The following is a 19,335-nucleotide window of genomic DNA, read 5'->3' as shown; positions in this document are numbered from 1 at the left end:
CTTCTATGGATTATTCAGGTGTCCCAGGGTCAGCAGCTGCTGGTTCTGCTGAGTGCTGAGTTCCTCTGAACTCTGCTGGGATGTCGTGGGAGTGGTGGGCAGGGAGGAGGCAGCAGCATGTGCCCAATTTGGAAAACAAAGTGGTTTTCTTTCACTTAAGACTATTATAAAACACAAGTTTCGCAATCTTTCCCTTGTCCCTCCCTTTGGCCAAGGCCAACTCCTCCTTGTGCACCTTTCTCTACATTACCCAATTATTCCTGGTTTTGCCCTTGAGCTTCCCATCTCTCCTTGCACAAGTGGTGAGGCTCTCCTGGATCATCCTGTCTCTCCAGGCTGGGGTGTCTGGTTCCACTCCATGGGATTTCTCCTCAGAGGGCTTGATCCCTGCTGGCCCCAGAAGGGCCTCACCTGCTGGAGGTGGAGTCTCCCTGCTCTAAACACCCAAGACAGGGGCACTGCCCCGTGATTCCCAGGAGCTGTGGATGCTCCTCACCTGGCTGATCCCTCCAGAGTCAGCTCCGAGTCCCTGCTCAGCTCAAAGTGCTGTTACTGTGTGTCTCAGTTTCCCCACTGGTAAATGGTGCGGTGAGACTACCTGGGGTAAGGAGGAGGCTGAGCCCTCGTGGGATGTGGAACTAATTCTTGGCCTGGCCTCAGGGCCACTGCCCAAACCCATCCAGTGTCCTGCTGCTCTTCAGGAGGCCCAAGCTGAGCTGGAGCTCAGGGAGCTGGTTTGAGGTGGTCCATGCTGGGGTGGATGGGCTATGCTGGAGCTGGTGATCCCTGGTGGTCCATGCTGGGACAAGCTGAGGCAGTGGGGTGCCCTGAGACGAGGGCAGTGCTCCGTGCTGGGGAGGTGGTCCATGGTGGGCCATGCTGGGAATACTGGGATGTGCTGGGGCAGTGGTCCATGGTGGGCCATGCTGGGAATACTGGGATGTGCTGGGGCAGTGGTCCAGGGTGGGCCATGCTGGGAATACTGGGATGTGCTGGGGCAGTGGTCCATGCTGGGATCTGCAGGCTCTGCTGGTGTGGTCCATGGTGCTCCACCATGGTTTGTACTGGGGATGCTGGGCTGAAGGGCCACAGAGCAAGGAACCTCCCCTGTGCCCACAGTGCCCATCACTGTGCCCACAGCCGGGGCACTCGGGGGTGCTCGGCAGCAGGATGAGGTGGCTCCAGCCCTGGGGCTGTACCCCCAGTCCCTGTGTCTCCCCTCGCTGTGGGGATGTGCCAAACCCGGCCGAGCTTGAATAACAGAATCCTGGAATGTCCTGAGTTGCAAGGAACCCGGAGGAATCATCAAGTCCAACTCCTGGCCCTGCAGACACCCCAACAATCCCATCCTGGGCACCCCTGAGAGCTTTGGCTCTGGATGGCGGCTCCTGCAGCCCGGCCATGCCCCCAGGGAACGGGAACGCCGGAGCTCAGCTGGAGCAGAGGAGACTGAGGGGAGGCTCCTCGGGGGCTGCAGCTCCTCCCAAGGGGAAGCGGAGGGGCAGGGGCTGAGCTCTGTTCTGGGACAGGGACAGGAGCCCAGGAAGGGCTGGAGCTGTGTCAGGGCTTGGGATGGAGCTCAGGGAAAGGTTCTTCCCCCCGAGGCTGCTGGGGCACTGCCCAGGCTCCCCAGGGAATGGTCCCAGCCTCAAGGCTGCCAGAGCTGCAGGAGCGTTTGGACAACGCTCTCAGGGATGCTCAGGGTGGGATTGTTGGGGTGTCTGTGCAGGGCCAGGGGCTGTTGGATCAGTGATCGCTGCGGGACCCAGCTCAGGACATTCCAAGATCCTGTGACAGTTCCCGGCCCTCCCTCAGCCCCGCCCGACTCTCAGGCGCGCCGCGGGCAGCCCTGTGCGGGCACTGGCGTCGCGGGGTCCTCGCTGCCGCGCCCGGCGCTCCCAAGATGGCGGCGGGGCCGGTACCGGCCGTGTGAGGTGGGAGAGCGTCCCGGCCGCCCGCGGCTCCTCCACCCGCCCGGCCCCGCTCCCGCCCCGCAGCCGGCGGGATGCTCAGATCCACCGGCTACTTCCGCGGCATCGACTGCCCGTTCCTCAACGCCGGGGGGTCGGGGCCGGGCCGGGGGTGCCGCAGGCCCTACTGCCACTTCCGGCACCCTCCGGTTGCCCCGGCGCCGTGCGGAGCCTCCGGAGCCTCGGGCGACCCCAGCGTGGGGCTCCCGCTCGGACACGGCGCAGGTACGGCCCGGCTCGGCCCGGCCGCGGTGACCCTTCACCTTCCCCCTCACCTTCCCCGGGCTGAGGCTGTTCCCGTCCCTGCCGCCCCCAGCCCGGCCGTGTTTTCGCTCCCCGTCCCGAGTGTTTTCCCGCCGGCGAGGGCAGGCCCGTGCCTGGCCTCTCTCCCCTGCCCACCGTTCGGGGCCCGGATCTGTCTCCGGCTGCCCTGAGCCCCCAGCGCCGCGGGATCGCCCCCTCAGCCCCTCCCCGGTGCGGGGACCCCCGGGGGTCTGTCGGTATCGCCCGGTGGGGCCCGCCCGTCCCTCGGCTCCGTGTGCCCAGCCGTGCTCGCGCCGGGGGCTGTCACCTCGCCCTTGGTCCAAGGGAGGGTTTGAAGGAGCTTTGCAGCCCCACCGGGTGAGAGCGATGCGGGTGTCTGGGCTCGGTCGGATCCCGCCGTTGCACGCGGGTGTTGGGGAGCAGCTTCCCGCAGTGTCCGGGGACAGGCGCAGCTGCAGGAGGGCAGCGCTGCCCTGATCCCGTTCTTTGTCGCTCCAGGCACTCGGCTCACGTGGCGCTGAGGTGTCGCCGCCGGATTCCAAACCTGCTGACAGCTCCCGGGCCGTTAGATCCCTTCAGGAGCCGCCGGGATCGGGGAGGCAGGGCGGGTGCTGGGGCCCGTGAGGGGTTTGTGGGGCACAGAGCACTGCCAGGCTTCTCAAAGGCAGCCTGGCACAAAACCCCCAGTGAATCAGGCAGTCATGGAATATCCTGAGTTGGAAGGGACCCACAAGGATCAATAGTGAGCTATTGTTGTCCGTTCTTCCAGCAACTCTTGTCATTTTATTTATACACATTATTCGCTGTTCTGCTGATTTATTGGGAGAAAAAAAAAGCCTTCATTCTTCTCCCTAGAAGAGCCCTGCTGGCTTTCTTTTTGTCAAAGCTTTGTTATTTCTGTTAGGTATAACGGGATAATAATACTGATGTGGACAGTCTCTAATAATCTGAAGCAGAAATTGCCAAAACAAAGCCCAGCTTGTGTTGTTTGTGTGCTTACTTAACTTTGGGTTGCTCTCAAGTTTGGAAGAGGATTAATTGTTGATGCCTCTTGGTTACCAAACCAGCTTACCACCACTACTAGTTTAATTTAAAATAAAAGATGCGTTCTCAGGGCTGTCACAGGTAGACAAGTGTTAGAAAGACAAAACTTTTTGCCAATTTCAGTGTTCTTTTGAATTTTAAAAGCTCCCTAGAATGCTTTAGGATGATTCTTTAGATGATGTTATAATTAACTTTCAGTGTGCTGCTCCTGCATGTCTTTAAATATCTGTAGAGTGTCAATTTTGGAACTGGAATTGCTTATTTTGGCCTGCACCAGGTGCTGCTGTGCTTGATAACAGCTGAGGCTGGGTTTGGAGCTTGAATTGGGAAGAGAAAACCTCTGTGTGCCCCTGGAAAGTGTGTGAGGCTCCCAGAGCTGTCTGGAAGTGTTGGTGTGAGCTGAGTGTGGAGGGCAAGAAAAATACCCCAGTGCCTTGCCAGGCTTGCCCTGGGCATGTCAGAGACAGAAGAGAAGCAGCCTGAGTTTTAGGGAGTAAGAGTTTGCTTACACTCATGGAATTGTTAAGGTTGGAAAAGCCTTCCAAGTTCATCAAATCCAACCTTCAACCATTGTGGTCACCACTAACCCATGTCCACAAGAGCCACATCCACACATTGTTGGGACACTTTCGGGGATGGGGACTCCACCACTGCCCCAGGCAGCCCCTTCAAGTCCTTGACAACATTTTCTGTGAAGGAATTTTTCTTAATATCCAACCTAATCTACAGCACTTAGAGAAGAGGTTTTTTTGCAAATAAATCCCACAGTGTGGGCCTGGTTTCCCAAGGGGAAATTTCTGCTGCTTGTGAAAGAAGCAGGATCAGGAGGCTGAACTCCAGGCACTGCCTCCTGCTCCCTGCAGCCACCTCAGAGCCCGTTCCTGCATCTTTCCCAAACTCTTGGCATCCAGCACGTGGTACAGCTGCCATAACAGGGATCTGTGAGTTCTCGCTCAGCTCAGGGTTTGCCTCCAGCCAGTTTTTGATGTTGGTTCTGTGTTGACTCCCACCTGCAGAGCTGCATCCAGCTCTGGGGCCTTGAACACAAGAAGGATGTGGAGCTGGTGGAGCCAGTCCAGAGGAGGCCACAGAGCTGCTCCAGGGGCTGCAGCCCCTCTGCTCTGGGGACAGGCTGGGGGAGCTGGGGGTGTTCACTGGGACGAGAAAAGGCTCCAGGAGAGCTCAGAGCCCCTTGCAGGGCCTAAAGGGGCTCCAGGAGAGCTGGAGAGGGTTTGGGACAAGGCCTGCAGGGACAGGACACAGGGAATGGCTTCCACTGCCAGAGGGCAGGGCTGGATGGGATATTGGGAAGAAAGTGTTGGCTGTGAGGGTGGGGAGGCCCTGGCACAGGGTGCCCAGAGCAGCTGTGGCTACCCCTGGATCCCTGGAGGTGTCCAAAGCCAGGCTGGACAGCTCTTGGAGCAGCCTGGGATAGTAGAAGGAGTCCCTGACCTTGGCAGGGGTGGAATGGGATGGGCTTCAAGGTCCCTTCTAATCCAAACCAGTCTGGGATTCTGTGGTTCCAGTTGAGAAATGGGAGATGAGCAATGCACCTGCTGCAGTCTCAGGCTTTTAGAACAGATTCCAGTGAGTCACAAAATGTTCTTGATTCCTATAGGAGCAGGAGGCACTTTTACAGTTATTTTGCAGTGCTTGGCTCAGCTTCCTGGGAAGGATTCTGGTTAAAGTGCTCCTGTCATTTCCCTGCCTGCCTGAGGCTCCTGTCGCTTGGAAGGATCTGTAGGATTTACACTAGAGGGTGTAGTAGCTCAGCCAGAACCAGGCAACCATCTTCTGGGAGCAGGTTCTCCATCCCCCAGGGCTTGCTCCTTGCCAGGGGAACTGCCTGTCTTGTTTTGAAGTAGCCTCCTAACTGTGCACGTGGGCAGATCTGACCTATTTAATCACATCACTCGACAGAGAAGCTTTAAAAGCGTCATTTTTTGCCAAGGTGGGTGGGTTCCTACACCAAGAGTTACAGCACAGATTGATGTTTTCTGGGATGGTGCCTAGAAAAAAAGGATAACATCTAAAGGAGCAGTGGCTGGGGCTGGCTTTGATGTTTGAGGATCACTGGAGGATTGGCAGGAACCCCAAAACTCTTGGTGCAATTTTGTAGCTTTGACAGGAGCTTTTGAAAACTGCGGGTGGAGCTGGTCCTGGCAGGTTGGGGTGGGGGGGGGGGCATGGACACATGCCAGATGGAGCAGAGAGGATGTGAAAAGAGGAATTAGTGGGATGTAACACTGTTTCCCCCCTTTTTTTGCCAACCCTCGACTACTCCAGATTTCCCAAAGTTCAGGTGTTCATATCATCCCTGTTTTTCATACATGGCGCTTGTGTGCTCCCAGGCAGTAGGGGACAGTGGTGCAGAGCCCTCCATGCCCCTTGGAGATCTGCAGGAGCAGGAGCACTGAGTTTTCCCTGACTGCTGCTGTCTGGATGTGTCAGGTGTTGCCTTTCCTTCCTGTCTGGAAGCAGGTGCATAAATACAAACACATTGAGTGAGGGGCATGTTTGAACTGGGGTCTGAAACACGGAATGTTTGATGTGGGAAACCTGTTCCATGTTTTATTGCAGGATTGCCTGTGCAGTAACAGAATGTGGCTGCCTTGGAAGTTTGTGAAAATTCTGTGCTGGCGAGCATTGAGGCTGATGGGATTTTCTGCCCAGGACTGGGAATCTGAAGATTGCAAATTCTCATCCTGACTTGGCTGAAGTGCTTTTTCCATCTCTGAGATGACTAAAACCCACCTGCTTCAGAGCAGGATGAAAAGATTATTGAATGTGTGTGAAGTGCTTTGAAAGCGTGCGCTGTAAGGAGGAGGGAAGAGCTGCCTTCAGTCCTAAAAGCGTCTTTTCAAGAGCTGTAGAGGGGAAAAATAGGTCTCTCTTTAAAGTCGAGGTCCTGCGTATGGTGAAAGACATAAAAGAGGCATAATACAGCTCTTCATAAATATCTTAAGGTAGGCAGCCCTGGTTTGCTGGTTTGATGCTGTCAGGGAGTGTTTTGGAGGTGGATGTTTTTGATCCCAGAGCACAAAGCTGCTTCCAGGTCTGGAGCTCTGAGCTCTTTTGTCTGCACTGATCGCAGAACTCTGGGATGTCCAGAGCTGAATGGACCTACAGGGGTCATCAGTGCAGCCCCTGGCCCTGCACAGACACCCCAACAATCCCACCCTGAGCATCCCTGAGAGCGTTGTCCAAACGCTCCTGCAGCTCTGGCAGCCTTGGGGCTGGGACCATTCCCTGGGGAGCCTGGGCAGTGCCCCAGCAGCCTCAGGGGGAAGAACCTTTCCCTGAGCTCCATCCCAAGCCCTGACACAGCTCCAGCCATTCCCTCAGGTCCTGATCCTTGTGTTCTTGTGGGATGGGAAAAGCCAGCCAGGCTTTCAGCACTCTGCCTGAAGTACTTTGTTCTGTAGTGGAGTGCACTGAGCTGCTCGGCAGGTTTCTGATGTGGTCCAAAGCTTGTGGGGCAGTTTTCTTGCTGTGTGGATTTTCTTCTGGGTGTACAAAGCTTCGCAGGTTAGACCTGCAAAGATCTAATCTGTGATCAAATCTGTGGAAGGTGTCAGGGACAGAATTCTGCTCCTCTGTTTGATTGATACACAGTGAGCTGCTGCAACGCTGTTGGGCTCAGGTCAAGTGTGGAGAAATCCTTGGGTTTATCTCTCCAGCTTGAACTCTGGATCCTGTCACTGGTGCAGGGAGGCATTTCACCTCTCCCTTGTTCTGCCCAAAAGCAGCCCCAAAGGATGGCTGTGACCAGCATGATCTGTGTCTGTGCAGGGCCAGGGATTGGATCAATGATCACTGTGGTTCCCTCCCAACTAAGGACATTGTGTGGTTCTGTGATACTTGGTAAAACCTAAAGAGGCTCTTTAAAAGTTTAAACCCAGCTTTAATCACCCCACGTGTCAACACAGGGTCAGGGCCATTGTCAGGTTCATCACACCGCGCTTTGCTGAGGGGCTGTGCCTGTTTGGTGGGAGCAGCCTTGGCACAGGGTGGGATTCAGAGCCTTGCTGTGACTCACATTGCAGGCCATGTTCACAGTGTGTGTGGAATGGATGGGAAAAAGATCATTCCCAGTGTGTTTTCCTTCCTGGATTTGATGTTGTGCAAGATAATCTCAGAAAAGAGCTTTTATTACTGTATTTGCTACAACAGAAGTGGAAACTCATGAAGTGTTTTCAGTATCGTTTCACTGACAGAGCAAAGCAGGTGCTCAGTCTGTGAACTGGGAGGGGGCATCAATTCTGCTTTTCCCTCTCACATTTATGTTTAGGAGAATAATTACCAAAATGCGACCAGTGGATTTTATTTTTAACCAAGTTTTGAAATGAAGAGTGAAAAATCTCAGTTGGTGGTGGGGTCAGCAGTTTGGGATTTGTGGTGATTTCCCTGCACTGTCTGTTGGGGCAGTTTCCTGTGGGTGGGCAGGTGCAGGTGCCCTTTGTGCCGGGATTTTAGTGTGGGCTTACAGGACACTTCCCATTTTTGGTCTTTCTGTGGCTGTGGGGAGATTCTGCCCTGAATCCGAGCTCCCCACATGGGGCAGATCCAGATGTGTGAAAAGCAGGAGGTGGGAGCCGATCTCCATCAAGCTACAGGATTTTGGGTTTGGCACAGCTGGAGTTGTGCCAGTGCTGGTGAGTCCCCGGCTGCTCTCCACCCGCCCAGGAGCCCATTGTCTGCTCTCCCGATACCTTCCTCTCTGCTGTGGGATATCTTCCCTGACATTTGAACACTTCCTTTGATTTATGTTTTTAATCTCCAGCCAAGCCCCGCCGCGCTGGTGCGAAGCACAGGTCACTAATCCAGGGCTTCCCGGAGCGTGTTCCCTGCGCTGGGCGAGGCGGAGGCGCCGCGTGGCTGACGTGGGTCGGGCAGGCACCGACAGGCAGGGCCCGGCTCTGTCCCAGCCCTGCCACCTCCTCCCCGGCGGGCACAGCGTGGGCAGGGGGCTGGGGGGTTTGGGTCGGGCTGGGGGCACAGCACGGCCGGGGATGGATGCCTGGGGAAGCACCGCGCACACCAAAGTGTGGAGCTCAGACCGAGCCAAAAGCAGCTGCAGGTGGGGAGTGGGGAGAGGAGGAGGAGGTCAGGAACTCCCCCAAGGTGAGGGCAGCAGCGCTAGGAGAGAGGATCGGGGTCGGGTAGCCCTTGCAGACACTCCGAACCCGAAGGAGCTGGGGACAGATGAGAGTGAAGGCGGGACTCGGGCAGGTCCTGCCCCAGTTGGCACGAAAGCGCTGTGTCAGCACCTGAGCACCGCGTGCTGCCTCCAGCCCCTGCCGGGGTGTCTCGGCAGCACCGGGCGGCTCCGGCATGAACAAGTATCTGCAGTGTTTATTGACCCCGGGCAGCTCAGGTAACTCTTTTTGAAGTTTTTGGCTTCCTGCGGGGTGAGGTCGAGGTTTGGGGGTTGTGGCTGGGAAGGAGCAGCTGGAGAGAAGCAACTTGTCCGGAGAGGCTTTCACGTGGTCACCATTCATTGAACAGGAGACCTGAGTCCTGGTGTCCATATTCCTCTGGAATATGTGGACTGTACAAAAAGCTCAGATTGGCTTTGGAGGGTTTGGTTTATAATGGTTTTCATTTCCCTCTGGATTTTGGGTTTTCATTGAAGAGAGGATTGTGCTGGAAGTGTTAGGTTCTGTGGTTAAAAGTGCCTGTGGAGCTGCAGGTGTCCAAGACCTAAAGGAGCTGCAGAGTTTTAATTCCAGCTTTAGAATTGTTTGAAGCCAGACAGGCTTTAAAAACAGCTTAAGTTTTGCTTTTAGCCTTTCGTACGTCACAGCGGAAATGTTTTAATGTAATACAGCTTGAAAGGTGCTTTTCTTTAGCTTTTAAATTAGTTTTCCAAGCGTCCAGTTGTTACTAAGTTGAAATAGTTGGGTTTTGGTGGTTTTTTTTTTTTTTTTCCTTTTTTCTTAAGCAGGAGTTTTTCACCCATGCTAGTTAAATAATAAGACAGGTGTTGAGAAGATAACTTATCTGGAGCACGCCAGAGAAAGGCTGGAAAATTAAAGGACTGGTGGGTGTTGCTGCTTCTGACTATGCTGGTTGGAGTCAGTTTTCAAGGTGAAGTTGAATAAAGAGAAGTCACTAGAATACTTGAAATATTTAAATACTTCTTTTTCTCCTTTGAAAAGAAGACTTGCTCTGCTAATTGCATATTTGACTAGATCCTTAGTTTTATCCAGCACTTTACACTTTATGAGATGTGGAAATGTTTTCTGGGCTTTTTCTTAGAGAAAAAAAAAAAAAAAAAACAAGTCTCTGTTAAGTCTGTTGTTTTGGTTTTTTTGGTTTTTTTTCCCCCAAACAGAATTTCAACCTTTCTTGTATTTTGAGGAGTAACCTTATAGCTAAAATGAGAGGGGGAATAGAAAGCTCTCCAAAGAACATTGAATATCCAGATTTTCAAATGGTGAGACTCCAGCCTGTGCATGACAGGCTGTGGGGTCGGAGTGTATTTTGGGTGCCAGTCTTTGTCCTCTGCCTGTTCTAGCCAATCCAACCAATTGGAATTCTCACATTCTTTCCTCAGTTATGGGAGAAATGTGCCAGTGGTGTGATTTCCTCTTAGGAAAATGTGTCACAGACCTTGATGCTCTTTGCTGTTTTACACCAAAGTGAGTGGGACTGTCAGTGATTCTGGGCATAGAGGGATGGGAATGATGGATTTGTGTGGGCCAGGTCATCATATCCTGGCTTTTGCATCCCTGGATTTCAGTGGTGTTGCTGTGTGAGGCAGTGACAGCCCCAGGTGTCCTTGGGGGCTCCCTGTAAGGCCACCAAGAGGGTGAAGCTGCCACATTCAGTGGCTTGAGGACATTTCAAATTATTGTTTTGCTGCACCAGAGACGAAACTGCCCAAAGTTGTCTTGAATAAGTTGAGGAGGTGAGTGCTGCATCCCAACTTGTTTTCTGTCTGAGCTGATTTGTGCCCTGATGAGTTTCCTACTGAGTTGTTCCCTGATAATGCTTCCACCTCTGGAAGGACACTCTGGAGCTGCTCCTGCTGGAATGAACCCATCTGGGCAGGTCCCTCTCTCAGGAGATCAGGACTTTGGACAAGGGCCTGGAGAGACAGGACACAGGGAATGGATTCCCACTTCCAGAGGGCAGGGAGAGATGGGATATTGGGAAGGAATATCCCTGTGAGGGTGGGGAGGCCCTGGCACAGGGTGCCCAGAGCAGCTGTGGCTGTCCCTGGATCCCTGGCGGTGTCTGGAGGGGACTTGGAGCAGCCTGGGACACTGGGAGGTGTCCAGGAACGAGATGGGCTTTAAGGTCCCTTTCAATCCAGAGCGTTCCATGATTTCTCCCTGGGCACTGCCTGCCCTCAGTCTGGGATGGCTGAGCTCAGGAAACAGCTCAGAGGACAGTACAGCAGTGGTGTCTGGCTGCTCTTGTCCCTCGATGTGACCCCCTCCCTGTGCTGTGTCACCTCTGGGGTTCAGCCCATGGGGACAGGTGGCCCCATTGGCCACAACACCTGGAGAAACCAGCGCTGCCCCAGCTGGGTCCCAGCAGGGCTAAAAATACCTCGGAGTGAGAGATGATTGTTCAGACGTTTTTTCAGCCTTGCTAATATCAGACTTTCTTTTTTCATATTTGCATTCTTTTTTTTCCATTAAAGAAATGACTGTAGAGGTTCATGATGTACTTTGAGGCTGTGGCATTAAATACCTCCCCTGGAGGAACAAATCCAAGGAGTGGGGTGCACAGGGATTCTTCTGTGTCTGATACCTCTCAAACTTTGCTTCCTTGTGTTCCTTGACCAGCACAAGGTTATCTCTGCTTCTAACACTTAATTTTATAATTGGAGTTATTTTTCAAAAACACAAAAAAGGAGAAAAACAAATCCTTGGACTAGGGTTGAATTTAAAGTTGAAGAAACATTTCTCTTAGCTCCCCTTTCCTGCCCTCGTAACCCATTTCCTCTGGATGATTATTTGAAATGTACTCTTTTAAATCTCAGTGTTAATTATTTCCAAGTGTTTGCGTATTATTGTTAAATTAATTGTTGGAAATTTGCTTTGGGTCCCAGCAAATGAGCTCTGTGCCAAAACCTGCCATTTCTTGTGTGCTCCTTAATTCTGAAGAGTAGCAGAACTCAGGCTGCTGGTAAAACCTCTCTGAAACATTTTGTTCTTAAGGAACCACTGTCCCTTCTATGAAGTGTTAAATGAAAAGCTCAGAATGATTTTCCAGTGGTGATAATTTTTGTGCAATCACAGAGGTTGTCCCTTTGCTGAGTACTGGCACTGTAAACACAGTGAGTTCTTAAGCCAACAAAGCTGTTCCGATGACGTGAAATAAAAATGCCTTTATTTTGTCTTTTTCCAAAGAGCCTTCACCTTCCCCACCTCCCTATGAATGCACCTTTTGTTGCCAGCTGCAGGTGACCCAGGGCAATGGGTGACTTCAGCCGCAGCAGGGCTAGAAAATCGAAAACAGCTGTAAGATCAGTGTGTCCAAGAGTCAGCCCAGCCACCATGGTCACCACTAAACCATGTCCCCAAGTGCCCCATCCACATAGTTTTTGAACACTTACAGGGACAGTGACTCCATCAGTGCCCCAGCAGCCTGTGCCAATGCCTGACAACCCTTTCTGTGAAGAAATGTTACCAATATCCCATCTAAACCTCTCCTGGCACAGCCTGAGGCCATTCCCTCTCCTCCTGTCCCTGTTCCCTGGGAGCAGAGCCTGATCCTCCCCTGGCTACGCTCTCCTGTCAGGGAGTTGTGAAGAGCCACAAGGTCCCCCCTGAGCCTCCTTTTCTCCAGGCTGAGGCCCCCCCAGCTCCCTCAGTTGTTCCTGGTGCACCAGACCCTTCCCCAGCTCTGTTCCTTTCTCTGAACACACTCCAGCTCCTCAGTGTCTTTCTTGTGGGTTCACTACAAGAAATGTTCAATGTCTTTTGACCCCTGCTGGTCCCTCTGCAGGTTGGCCAGCAAAGCCTTTTGTTTTGAATTCTTAATTGCTGTAAATTTGAATGTTTCTAATTTTTGCAGCCTTTTTGTCTGGCAGCAGCAGCAGCTGAGTAGCTCTGTTGGATCTGGAAGAAGCAGCTGTCATCCAGTTGTCCAGTGCAGCTGTGGCTGCTGCATCCCTGGAAGTGTCCAAGGTTGGATGGGGCTTGGAGCAGCCTGGGATAGTGGAAGGTGACAGGAATGGATGGGCTTTAAGGTCCCTTCCAACCCAAACCAGTCTGGGATTCTGTTCCCTCCATGCATTCAAGAGCTGGACTCCTTTTCCAAAACCTGCAGGTTTGCATTGACCAGCACCTGTCACACATTTGGGCTTTTCTGTATTTAAAGCATCTCAGGTATGTGCTGTGGTAGGGCTGGGGAAAAAAAAAAGAAAGAGTTTTCTCTGGAATGATTCACTGTAAAATGAGTTTTACCTTCACACAGGTGACCTTGTCCTCCCACGCTTCTTTAATGTCAGCTTTGTTTATGGCCCTTGCCTGTTGCCCAAACTAGAAGGACCAGTGAGGAGTCTGGCTCAGGGAAGCTTTGTAATAATCCAGCTCCACCTTGGAACTGAGACCTCGTGTCCCTCAACCAGCATGACAGTAACCAGGAACAAAACCCATCCGCCTGTTTTTTTAGGTAGAATCTTGTTTTATGCTTCCATATTTTCCGTGCTGCAATAGCTGATTTAAGCACAGCTCAGTTGGGTGTGTTCTAAAGCAGTTCTGGACTAAATAAAACATTCACTGAAGTTCTGTGTAAAGTATTAATAACTTGTTTTCTATAATATTGATGGTAACCTCACTTTTTGTTTCTCTGGAGGATTATTTCATATGTCTGAGGTACATTAATTTATTAAAATAGTTTGTACTTTAAGAAGTGTTTAGTTCACAATCCTGCAAGGAGTTGGCATCTCAAGTCTCATTATCTCATGATTCCCAAGGGTCAGAGCAGACTCTGCTTTCCCTCCCTCGAAAAAGAGTTATTTCACTATGAGTGCCTCTCAGTCCTTTTGCTCCCTCAGGAGCTGCAGCCATCTGCTACATCAGAACAGCAACCCCAGTGCAGCTCATCCTGTACACGCTGAGTGTCCAGGTTAGTGAAAGGAAGATGAATAAGGGAAAATGTGTACCAGACTCCTTTGAGTGTCAGATCCCAGTGGCAGGAAGATCCTTCCCTTTTCTGGTTCCTGGGAGTGTAATTTTGTCAGCTGAAAAGCTGCTCTGACTTCAAACAGCAAATTAAACATCTCTGGTTTGGAGACTTGTGTGTTTATGCCTCATCATATAGACATATAAATATAAATATATTTGTGTGTGTGTTTTCATATAAATAAAATCCCCTCCTGCCGTGTTTCTGCTGTAGTACCTGCAGATGCCTCCTGGCCAGAGGGGACGGTGCTGATGGGCATCGTGGAGCTGACACAAATCTTTCATGGCCAGGCAGCCTTTGATCAGCAGTGCTGGAGGATCCATCAGGCCTCCCCCACACTTTCACGAGAGCTCTTTCCCTGCCCTGTCTCAGAGCCTGTGGCATATCCTGAGGTTATAATGTGTGTTTTCATCTGGCTGTTTCAGCCACAGAAAATGTGCCGGGAGTTTTGTGCTGGAGATTAACAGCAGACACCATGTCTGTGTTGGGGCTGCCCTCTGCATTCCCTGATCCTGATATATTTAAAATAGTTTGGTTTTCTGCATGGACAAGATGGCTTTTGTTTGGTTAGGGTTTGTTGCCTTTTTTTCTTTGGTAAGTCTCTAGATCCAAGACTCTGTGTTCTCTGTTTGCAGACCATCTCATATTTACCCCTGCATGAATTATCAGGCTTTCAGCTGTTCCCTTAAAATATTTGTGCTGAATTTTAGGTCTCAATCCTGATTTCGAGACTCCTCCAGGCTTCAGTGCACTGATCCTTTCTGCCAGTGTGGAGCTGATGTTTGATACTGTGGTCAGAGATGAGCTGGTGGGCATGGAGAGCTCTCTGCTCCTTATCACTTCTTAGGCTGATACTATCCCTAACAATTCTGATAATCTGTACATATCCTTGCCTTGATACTGCTGCTGTTTGCACATGGGTGTGTTCATGTTTTTTCCTTGTTACCTGCTTTTCTTCAAGGTTTCTAACCAGGAATTAGTCTGTCCAGTGCCTGCTGCCCTGGTTTGTCACCTGCTCCCTCCCTCTGTCCCCGGCTGTGCTGGGTGTTTTAGGGAGGAGCACACCCTGGGTTTGGAAATGTTTTTTGTGTCATCATTACAGCTCCCTGCAATAGCTGGAGGGGAACTGGTTATAGAAATAGCACCTTGTTCTCTTCTCCACGTTTCTGGCTCTGAACAGGGCTCAGACAGGCCTGTGGAAGGTGGTGACACCACGCTGCCGTTGCCCAGAGTCCCTGTTCTATCAGAGGCTAATTGGTTTGGAAAAAAACTTCACAAACCCAAAGGGATAAAAAGTATTTTCTGAAACTGCTGCCTTTGTTTTAACCCAGCCTCTTTCATTCTGCTTCCTTGGGGGCCAGTTCTGCCAACTGCTAGACAGATCCTTTTCCTGTTGCCAAAGGAAGCTGTGCATGCATGCATCCTCTCTAAAATCCCCAAACCTACCCTTGCTCTCCCCCCCAAAACCCCAAACCTCTGTCTTACAAGAATGGTAGGAATGGGTCTTTTAACACTGTGTTTCTGACTGTTATAAGAAATTCTTTCATCCCTCTTAGACCTGAGAGGTTTTTAATTTCGTGTTTTCAGTCTCTGTGCTTATTGTTTGGTTCTTCTGCATATCCATGTTGTAGAGCCAGTTTTAGTACTGTCCTTGTAGCAGAGAATAAAAAGCTCCTCTAGAGTGTCAGCATCCAGAGACACTGTGATAGAACAAGGATTGAAAACAGTTCAGAGCCAAAAAGCAGCTGTTAATGTTCCTGTGGCTTCTGTTGATTTGCTAAATGCAACTTTTGTTGGAGTCCTGGAATGGTTTGGGTTGGGAGAAACTTTAAAAATCATCCAGTGCCACTCCCTGACATGGGCAGAGACACCTTCCACTATCCCAGGCTGCTCCAAGCCCTGTCCAGCCTGGCCTTGGACACTGCCAGGGATCCAGGGGTAGCCACAGCTGCTCTGGGCACCCTGTGCCGGGGCCTGCTCACCCTCACAGCCAACAGTTCCCTCCAAGTATCCCATCTAGCCCTGCCCTCTGGCAGCAGGAAGCCATTCCCTGTGTCCTGTCCCTCCATCCCTTGTTCCAAGTCCCTCTCCAGCTCTCCTGGAGCCCCTTTAGGCCCTGGAGGAGGCTCTGAGCTCTCCCTGCAGCCTTCTCTTCTCCAGGTAGACATGGAAGAGAGGCCATTGAAGGGACTTTTCTGGAAAGGGGAATGTGGGAAAGGGAAATGTTTTGGGTATTCAGTGTTCTTGTCTTGGTGGTTACTCTGAGTGGTTGTGTTGCTCGTTGTAGTTTTTCCTTCCTGCCAGCAGCTCTCAGTTTTTCAGTCCAGATGAGAGTGGTTTTCCTGCAGCTGCCATGAGAAACATTGAGCCTTGAGGAATATTGGAGGCTTTGGTGGCTTTAGGTGTTGGCATTGGGAAGTAAGAACCTAATCCACAGTTTCTTGCTGGAATCCTCTTTCCTCCTTGATGGCTTCATTGAATCAAGCAGATAGTTCTGTGCACAGTCAGCTCCCCTCGAGCCTAATACAGTGATCATTCTTTGGTGCCCTGAAGAATATTTAATTTATAGACCTTTTCCAGAAGGTCTATAAGGTTTTGTTAACAAAGAAGTACTTTGTTAACAGATTTCTAGTCCTGGGAGTAGTTTGTACAATCTGGTTTTAGTCTAGGCCAGGGAACATCACTGGGTGGCTTTTGGTATCCGACATTTATTTATTTTGTGGCGCAAGAGTGTGGCTTTTGGTTGTGTCATTCAGTGTTGGGGTTTGATCAGAGCAGACCTAAAAAGACCTCTTTTAAATTTTACTTGAATTGCTGACAGTAAATGATTTTTTTTCTCTTTCCAGAGCGAGGCTATGATCCCTACAACCCTGAGCTTCCCAGGCCCTCGCTGGAGGCTGAGAATGGCACTCTGGCTGACATTTCAGATGTCACACCCGGAATTCTGGAGCTGGAGCTGGTCAACAAGGCCATTGAGGCAGTGAAGAACGAAGTGGAGAGGGAGCAGAAGAAGTATGAGGAGCTGCTGGAAACCACAAAGGAGTTTGGTGCTTCAGAGGGCTCCTCACTCATTTCTAACTCACCTGTGTCAGCTGCTGGGCCTCAGAATGATTCCTTTGCCTCCTTGGAGTATAACCCAGGGAGCTACAACTTCAATAATAACTCGGACTACAACCCCACTCCTCTGGCTGCTGCTGGCCGGTCCAGTAAATACACTTTGGATTCCTCCCGCTCCAAAGGGAGCTCACTGGAATATGTCCCCAAGGCTGTGGTACAGAATAAAAAATACAGCAGCACTGTCACTAACAATAAATACGTGATTGATGACTCCAAGCCTTCCACAGACTTGGAGTATGACCCCCTTTCCAATTACTCTGCCAGGCTGTTGGGCAAAGCTACAACCAAGGGGTCCAAAAGGGAAAGAGCCTCTGATTATGAGGACTCTTACTCTCCATCACGGAAGAAGCTGTGTGAAGATCCCGATGATGACGAAGTGTTGGCCAGGTTCTCCTCCTCTGAAGATGAGACTGAGGTGGAATGTAAAACAGCTTCTGGTAGTTCACCCTCAAAAGCTGGTTCTGAGAGTGAATCAAACAATGAATTCTCCAGCAAAGAGCAGAGCACAAAAGTGGATGGCTCTGCTTCCCAGCAGAGCAAAGAAGCAGCACTGCACAAGGAGGGCCTTCCAAATTCACAGAAAAACCTTGCCAAGAACTCATCAGACAAGAACTCAAAAGCAGCAAAGTTGTGTTCTGGTAAGAACAACAAGGAAATTGAAAATAGAAACAAAGACTCCAAAGACAAAACAAAAAAGAAGAAAACAGATGTTAGTAAAACACCAGGCCTCAGTGAGGCTGGGAAGAAGGAGAAAAATAAAAATGCAGACAAAGACAAAGTGCTCAAGAAAGAAGAAAAATTAAAAACCAAGAATGAAGAGAAAAACTGCAAAGACAAAAGCATCAAAGTGAAAACAGATGGGAACTTGAAGAAACCTGAAAAACAGAAGACAGAAAAAGTGGATGGGTGTAAGAAGGAAAAATCCAAGTCCACCACCAGCAGTTCAGGGAAAAGCAAGAGCGAGGGTGTCACCAAGGGCTCAGAGAAAGTGGGGAGCAGCAAGAAAGAGTCACAGAGCAAAACAGCTGATGTGAAAAATGGCAAGGAAAGCTCTGGTCGTAAAAACAAGGAGAAAGGGACCAAGACCTCCCTGGAGCGAAAGAAAGACAAGGTCAGTTGTGCAGGACAAGGAGACCCAAAGAAGGGTCGGAAGCAGCGGAGTTTGAGTCACGTTGACCTGTTTGGAGATGAGAGTGGAGATGAGGATGACAAAGGCCGGCCTTTATCCTCCTCCTTACTTAGTGTGAGCTCAGACCTGGATGGGGCTGACTCTGGCTCAGCCTCTGAGAGTGACGAGGACAGGACAAAGAAAGTGAAGCGCTCTAAGTTGTCCAAGTCATCATCATCTTCTTCAACATCTGATGACATTGATTATTCCATCCTTGAGAAAGATGTGGACTTTGAGTCAGATCCCATGGAGGAGTGTCTCAGGATATTTAATGAATCAAAAGATGTGAAAACGGAAGACAAGGGAAGGCTGGGGAAACAGGTAATGCTGGGTTGGGGTTGTTGGCTCTCTCCCCTCCAAAGGTGGAAGGATTTGGTTCAGTTTAGTGGTTTGCTTGTCTCAGGTAGAAGAGGGAGACTCCGTGTGTTGGAAGAATCTTTTACTTGTCATGACTGAATGCTTGGAAGTGTTTGCACCTGAATTTACCTGCTGGGTTGAAAGCTGCTGTGAAATGCAAGGGTTCAGTTCCCTTTTGTGTGGAAGGTTTTCAGGGTTATCAATTGCTTCTGTCTCCATCTGACCACCTGAGAACTTTGGGGGTGTGGGTAGCTGGAGAAAAGACTGAGGGAGTGAGTTTTGGGGGTTTCAAAACCAATCTAAGATTGCCAGTCTGGGCACTGCCTTCTTGTTGCAGCAGAGTTTAAGGAACATTGGGGCAGCTAGAACCTGGATGAGGTGTTGGTGCAAGTCAGTCCAGTATTTGTCAGAAACTTTGTAGACTCCCCAAATTCATCTTTCCTATTCTAAATGCATACTACAGGTAGTTCCTCAGGATCTCTGGATACCTTGTGGGTGGTGCAAGCAAGAAATGGAGGGTAAAATTTCTTCCAGTGGTACCAGGGGCTTCAGACTAAGGAGGTAAAAAGACAATATTTACATAAAAAGAAAATAGTGGAAGGGCACATAATCTGTAGCAGGAATTATTGATCACTGAATTCAGAAAGTGCTAGACCAGGGGCTGCCACTCACAGCAAACAGTTAATTGTGGCCTGGAGTGACAAAGCTCAGCTGTCAGCAGCCATGTGTGGCTCCTTTGCCCTCCCTGCACTGAAGTTTGATTTCCTCCTCTTCTGGGAAGGAGGCTCACTGCACCACAGGGATCCTTCTTTGGGAGATGGGTGTCTGTGGATAGGCACCTGGGAGGTGGGATTGGACATGGGGCATTTTTTTTGTTGATGGAATAATTTCCTTGATGGACCCATTGTGGTTTGACACTGGCCAAAGTCCAGGCACCCATGAAAGTCACTCACTTGCCCTCCCATAGCGGGAGAGGAGAGAAAAAATTCAAAAAAAGGGTTTGTGAGTTGGGATAAGGACCAGGAGAGAACACTCCAAGGGCAAGACAGGCTCAGCTTAGGGGTACAAAGTGAGTTTATTGCTAACAAAATCAGAGGAGGATAATGAGGAGAAAAATAAGCCTTTAAAACACCCTTTTCCCCCTCCAGCTGCTCCCTCCTTCCCACTGACAGCACAGGGAGACAGGGCAGCGGGGTTTGGGTCAGTTCATCACCAAGATTTTCTTCTGCTGGTCTGGGAGAGGAGTCCTTCTCCTGTGAGACCGTGGGA

General features: G+C 50.7%; 1 protein-coding gene across 2 annotated transcripts in view; it reads left to right on the top strand.

Annotated features, from left to right (window-relative positions):
* The first annotated feature begins 1,866 nt into the window (after window positions 1-1,866).
* The window catches only part of REXO1 (RNA exonuclease 1 homolog), a 43,857-nt gene continuing 26,388 nt past the window's right edge, over window positions 1,867-19,335 (top strand). Inside the window, exons 1-3 of one of the 2 annotated variants that reach the window (XM_083879888.1) lie at window positions 12,442-12,625; window positions 12,714-12,911; window positions 16,271-18,030. In XM_083879888.1, coding sequence (XP_083736014.1) covers window positions 12,869-12,911; window positions 16,271-18,030 — 1,803 coding nt within the window. In that variant the 5' untranslated portion in view covers window positions 12,442-12,625; window positions 12,714-12,868. Of the gene's footprint in view, window positions 2,196-12,441; window positions 12,626-12,713; window positions 12,912-16,270; window positions 18,031-19,335 lie in introns of those variants that run through there. The other variant, XM_083879887.1, reaches the window with a different exon arrangement.

The sequence above is a fragment of the Zosterops lateralis genome (genome assembly GCF_965231275.1).
Source record: "Zosterops lateralis genome assembly, chromosome: 29".
Classification (NCBI taxonomy): domain Eukaryota; kingdom Metazoa; phylum Chordata; class Aves; order Passeriformes; family Zosteropidae; genus Zosterops; species Zosterops lateralis.
Note: the sequence above shows the minus strand (reverse complement) of the source record. Positions and strands in the feature narration are given on the sequence as shown.